Genomic DNA, 6,099 nt, shown 5'->3' on the forward strand with positions numbered 1-6,099 from the left:
AGTTTGGGTTTTCCTTAATTAGATCTTTATATTCACCCAATACTCTACGTGCAATCCATTCATTATGGTCTTTTGGTTGTCAAGTTATAGGTTTCATGCCCAAAGGCGTATATTCATTTTTAGGGTACATCGAAGCTTTAGGGTCCGCCCAAAGTTGTGTTGGTGGGGTTTTGTGATGTAGCTTGTGAGGGCACTCTACTATTCTCTGCAATCTCTTCTCTTGGTCAAGTTGTTCATATCCCAAACCCAAGCATAGAAACATCATTTTCATGTAGCATGTAATAAACATCATTTGAAACACAATCCATTACAATCCGCCACATTCCAACACAAAACCTAATGTAATTGCCATTTGAGAATCCAATAAACAACCATACAAGCATAGTGTTGGAAGCACGACATATTCCAACACAAAACTTGATGTAATTGCCATTTGAGAATCCAATAAACAGCCATACAAGCATAGAAAAATCATTTTCTAGCATGTAATAAACATCATTTGAAACACAAGCATAGAAACACAATTATTTACTCTTACTAGGAAATCATCTAATCCATTAGCCAATAAGAATAACACCACTAACACAACACAATCCATTAGAATCCACCATATTCCAACACAAAACCTAATGTAATTGCCATTTGAGAATCCAATAAATAGCCATACAAGCATAGTGTTGGAGCCATGACATAAGCCACGACAAAAAGTGAAAACGCTACATGGACGTAAGCAAGGGAAAAAACAGAAACACCCTACATGGACATAATCCAAAACACAACATGGACATAAGGAAGGGCAAAAACGGAAACACCCTACAGGGGTACTAACAAGGACATAGGCAGAGGTCCAACGATCACTCTAGTCTGGCAAATCGAGGGATATCCTCTTGTTCAAAGTGTGATTGTTGTAGTGCCAAGACCTAGTTGTCTCCACCTCAACATCATCTATGCGTGTCCCCTCTGCACCCGTGCCACTAGTGTGGTCTCCATATGCACAAAAGGCAAACAAAAGAAACACAAAACATAAGAATCGCACAAGCAAGTTCACATTGAAAGGAGATGCTTGAAAGGAAGGCACTCACGTGCCGTGCTACCATCAACAATGTCCGTGCTCGCCTCCTCTCCCACCGGCCTCGTAAATCCATCTACAGTGGCCTCCTCCTTGGGGCGATCACCAACCGACACACTCGTGCCCACATCATCTTCATCACGAACTATACTACAGCTCAAAGACTCACCATAGGATGCATCCAAACAATGTATCGAAAATAATCTACGAAAGGCCACTCACCGTTAGACTTCAAAGGCATACGTCCCAAACAAACAAACAAACAAGGCACCCATTGGGCCGTGGCACACCCCTTCTAGGGTGCTTTGTCGTGTCTTCCCTGCAAGAGTTGTCCTCGTGTATGCCGGCCTCCACGAAAGACATGATGAAGTCTTCTTTTGTGGCCCAGAAGGTGTCACGGTGTTTCTTGCACGTGCATTGATACGAAGCTTGGAACTCCACACGTGCAGCCCTCATTAGCCTACATTTCTTCGAGTAAACCCTGATGCTAGGGGATGGCTCTACCAAGCACTCTCGTTGGGACCTTGAAAGGTTCCAATCTGAGAAAATGACATCTACACTGGGGTGCTTCGAAACACGATGGTGGTTGAGCTGTTCCAAGTTCTTGAGGTGACGAACATTGCCCTCGCTGGACACACAGGGCGGGATCGTGCATATGTAGTACTTGTGTTGTACCAGCCCGTGTATGCGCGGGAGTGCACCTCCCACTACAACGAAATAACATATCAATGTAGACATGGACAACAAACTTATGACCAACAATGGAATCAACAATTAGTATTACCGTGTCCTCGGCGGCGTGAAGAAGGGTGCACTCCTCTAGAGCATCCCCACCGCTTGCACTTGACATCACCATTTCTCGCTGGATGATTGTCGCAAAGCTTTGTAGCAACACCTCCTGAATATAGCTACTTTCATGTGCCACAAACAAACAACTCTCATGTACCACAAACAAACTGGCTCATGTACCACAAACAAACTGGCTCCATGTACATAATGTCCGCCCACAATCATTAGGCCACATTAGGCTATCAATCATAAGGTCGTATATGCAACACCAATCAAGTACAAACGAGGGCCAGACACATCAACACCACCAACAACCATACGTAACCTTGAAGGGTCGTGATAGATATCAAGTGCCTCTATTGGTCCTATTGAAAATTTAATATATGAAATACGACGAATCAAGGACATGGACTGTAATGAATTTAATATATAAAATATGATGAATCAAGGTCTTGTTTGTGCAAGAGCCACATAAGTGTCGCACATTGATGAAGCTGTGATAGCAGAAAGGGAGGGGTGCATGACATTTTTTGTGAGTGTAGTTGATGAAGCTGTGATAGCAAATAGGGGGGTGGGGCATGACGATGGTCCAAGTATGGGCTTGAGGGGGGCATATTAACCTGTGCACAGAAGGGGGCATCTAACATGTGCATGAGGGGGTGCAAGGCATGATTAGCTCAGTGATGATTAATATTAATCACACTCTAATTACATTATGCACAGGACAAACAGAGGCACTTGATGCGCACAGAAGGGGGCATCTAACATGCACATGAGGGGGTGCAAGAAGGCATGATTAGCCAAAGCCCCCACCTGCACAATATTGCCAATAGGCGGTGAGCCCCACCACCATGCAGGAGGGTGGTCCGGAGAGAGTGGGCGGACACACACTCATATGGCGCACACAACTATACAGACGGCTGTACCTCTGATGTGCCGGCATCTCCCGCCTTTGAGTCCGCCGAGACGGCGGCGGCAGCCAATGTGCTCCCCCCCTTCCAAGCTGCCCACACTGGTTATGCACCTTTGTCTAGATGCCCCCCTTCCAAGCAAACCCTGCGAGCCGGCATCACAGCGAGCCGCCTCCTCGGACAAGGAAGAAGAGAGCAATACAGATGGTGCAGCGGTCACCATGAAACGGTACTGATGGTGGAGCTCGCACATGCAACACCAAGCCCCAGTCCTCTCTGAGTTCAAGTTTGAACATGAGCTCTCAATCTTACTGGACCTGCCACTTGGGGTCCCATGCCCATGAGTCCAACCACATCATGCCCCATGCACATGAAAACACCCCATGCCTTTTTCACCACGCTGGCTCCACTTGCCACGTTTGGACCTTTGACTAGCCACGTGTGCATAAGACAATTGGAGGCACTTGCCATCTATCACGAGCCAGTTGCAGGCGCCTGGTTGAGGCGGCCGCCTCGGGAACCAGAGAGACTGTGAGCGAAGTCTTCACTCCGTCGAAAGGCCTCAAGAGAGGACACACCTGCGTATTTCTAGGGCGAGCAGCGTTTTTATTTCAGTCGTGAAAGCATACGGTTATTGAAAGCTTTCTCGAAAAATCAAAACACAAAAAAGCGAAAGCAGTTTTCCCGAAAGCGAAAAGCAGGGGGGTGTAGCAGAATCAAAACACAAAAAAGCGAAAGCAGTTTTTCCGAAAGCGAAAAGCAAGGGCTGTGCTACATAATACACTCCATTCAGGCGTGAAGATGATCAGCGATTGTTCAAGCTTTGTACCTGTGTGAGAAGCTTTGTGCTTGAAGATATGGCTTCTAAGCGCCGTAGCAACGGCAACAGCAAGACACGGCCATGCCCTTTCTCCTCGAGGCCTGCACCCGCATTATACCTATGCATTGTCATGCTGATAACCTCCTGCTCTTTCATGGTACAGGCCCACCCACATGTTGATGATGTGCCACTCTACAAGGACCCCACAAAAGCAGTTCATGCAAGAGTAGAGGACCTCCTCTCCCGAATGACCCTTGAAGAGAAGATCGGACAAATGACCCAAATAGAGCGTGCAGTCGCAAACACTTCTGTCATCCAGAACCACTTCATAGGGAGTGTGCTCAGTGGTGGAGGCAGTGCACCCTCTGTCAATGCCACCCCTAGCATGTGGGCAGACATGGTGGACACTATGCAGACCGCGGCTCTCGGCACCCGCCTCGGAATCCCCCTCATCTATGGCATAGATGCAGTGCATGGCCATAACAATGTCTATGGCGCCACCATATTCCCCCACAACATTGGCTTGGGAGCTACCAGAGATCCTCAACTGGTCAAGAGGATTGGGGCTGCCACGGCTTTGGAGGTTAGAGCCACAGGCATCCCTTATGCCTTTGCCCCTTGTATTGCCGTTTCACGTGACCCTCGCTGGGGCCGCTGCTACGAGAGCTACAGTGAAGACCCTCAACTTGTGAGGAACATGACACAGGCCATCCTCGGGCTTCAAGGAACACCCCCTCCTGGATATCCAAAGAATGAGCCCTATGTTGGAGGAGGCTCCAACGTTGTTGCCTGTGCCAAGCATTATGTTGGTGATGGGGGTACAGTCCATGGCATTGATGAGAACAATACTGTGGCCACTTACAGCGAGCTTCGTGACATCCACATGCTCCCCTACTACACTGCCATTGCTGATGGTGTCTCCACTGTCATGATCTCCTACTCCAGCTGGAACGGTGAAAAGATGAGTGCAGATCAGTTCTTGATAACCACCATTCTGAAGCAAAGGATGGGTTTTAAGGGCTTTACTATTTCTGATTGGCAAGCACTCGATCGCATAACAGATCCACCTGGTGCAAACTATAGCTATAGTGTGAATGTGGCTCTCAATGCTGGCTTGGACATGGTAATGGTTCCCTTCAACTATGAAGATTTCATCAACTTTGCTACTAGCCAAGTGAGATCTGGGCAGATAAGCCAGAGGAGGATCGATGATGCAGTGCGGCGGATACTGCGAGTGAAGTTCATTGCAGGGCTATTCGAGAAGCCAATGGCAGATAGGAGCTTGGTAGGCATGGTTGGTAATCAGGAACATAGGGATCTAGCTAGAGAAGCAGTGAGGAAGTCTATGGTGCTCTTGAAGAATGGGAAAGATGCAAGCAAACCCACGTTGCCCTTGAACAAGACTGCAACTAAGATACTTGTCGCCGGCAGCCATGCAGATGACATAGGATTGCAGTGTGGAGGGTGGACCATAGGCTGGCAAGGAAGCAGAGGCAATACAACAGTTGGGACTACCATCCTGGATGCCATCAAGAGCACAGTCAGCCCTTTAACTGAAGTGGTGTACGAGGCAGTGCCGAAGGAGCTGAGCGCCGTGGAGAGCGCCGGGTTCTCCTATGCAGTGGTGGTGGTGGGAGAGACCACATATGCAGAGATGTATGGGGATAATGACAACTTGACCATCCCAGAAGAGGGCATCAGCACCATAAAGAATGTGTGTAGCTATGTGGAGTGTGTGGTGGTGCTGGTTTCCGGGCGGCCGCTGGTGGTGGAGCCCTACTTGCCGGTGATGGATGCCCTGGTCGCGGCATGGCTGCCGGGGTCAGAAGGGCAAGGGGTGGCGGATGTGCTGTTTGGGGACTATGATTTCCAAGGGAAGTCCCCCAGGACATGGTTCAAGAGTGTTGACCAGCTGCCCATGAATGTGGGTGACAGCAACTACGACCCCCTCTTCCCCTATGGCTTTGGTCTCACCACCACCACCGCCTTGTGACATCAGCAGCAGCCCCTTTTGATTTTTCTTCTCTTTTTGCTTTTTTTTTTGGGGGGGGGGGGGGGGATTTTGTATGATACATCTAAAGTGTGCCACAATGTTGTGATCAAGTGTAAAGTTTAAACTAAAATAATATAGTAGAAAAAAAAACCCAATCTTTCTTTTTTTTTGCATTAAAGTAGTCCCATTGCCCAAAGACTGGGCCAATCACATTAAAGTAGTAGTCCCAAAGATTGAGCATGACCAATGTGTAAATATATATTGTAGTGGGCAGCTGCGGAGCATTCACTCCGTGTGCTCACAAACTAGGCATCCACAAACATGTAGGCTCAACTCCGTGCAGGGCTGTTATTGCTTCTTGTTGTGAGTCTTCGGATTTAACATTGGGAGAAAAAATAGGTAGGCTATATATCTTGTAGATTTGATGAACAAAGTGATCTTAAATATATATATATATATATATATATATATTGAAAGTGCTTGAAATGTATTAAAATGAAGGGAAAATCAAATCCAT

General features: G+C 47.5%; 1 protein-coding gene across 3 annotated transcripts; it reads right to left on the reverse strand.

Moving 5' to 3' along the window:
* Positions 1 to 642: 642 nt before the first annotated feature.
* Positions 643 to 4,686, reverse strand: LOC147606988 (uncharacterized). Of its 3 annotated transcripts, none has more exons than XR_015264875.1 (4): positions 3,599 to 4,686; positions 1,854 to 1,977; positions 1,083 to 1,776; positions 643 to 974 (listed from the first exon to the last, which is right to left on the reverse strand). XR_015264875.1 is itself a non-coding variant. In XM_086791337.1 (4 exons), exons 1-3 carry the CDS (start codon positions 3,743 to 3,745, stop codon positions 1,301 to 1,303), a joined length of 747 nt encoding a protein of 248 aa, XP_086647463.1. In that variant the 5' UTR covers positions 3,746 to 4,686; the 3' UTR covers positions 643 to 1,202; positions 1,292 to 1,300. The 3 variants fall into 3 exon arrangements, 2 of the variants coding, with proteins under 2 accessions (XP_086647463.1, XP_086647462.1); XM_086791337.1 differs by having other exon boundaries at positions 643 to 1,202; positions 1,292 to 1,776; XM_086791336.1 differs by having other exon boundaries at positions 643 to 1,776.
* Positions 4,687 to 6,099: the final 1,413 nt, after the last annotated feature.

This window comes from Cibotium barometz, chromosome 56 (genome assembly GCF_041138505.1).
Source record: "Cibotium barometz isolate CiBa-2024 chromosome 56, ASM4113850v1, whole genome shotgun sequence".
In the NCBI taxonomy this organism is placed as follows: Eukaryota; Viridiplantae; Streptophyta; class Polypodiopsida; order Cyatheales; family Cibotiaceae; genus Cibotium; species Cibotium barometz.

Coding starts and splice junctions, on each gene's coding strand:
- LOC147606988 (XM_086791337.1), bottom strand. CDS start 3,745: ATGAAAGAGCAGGAGGTTATCAGCATGACAATGCATAGGTATAATGCG. Junction 1,978..3,598: donor GCACAAAGCTTCTCACACAG/GTACAAAGCTTG, acceptor ACATGAAAGTAG/CTATATTCAGGAGGTGTTGC. Junction 1,777..1,853: donor TTCACGCCGCCGAGGACACG/GTAATACTAATT, acceptor ATTTCGTTGTAG/TGGGAGGTGCACTCCCGCGC.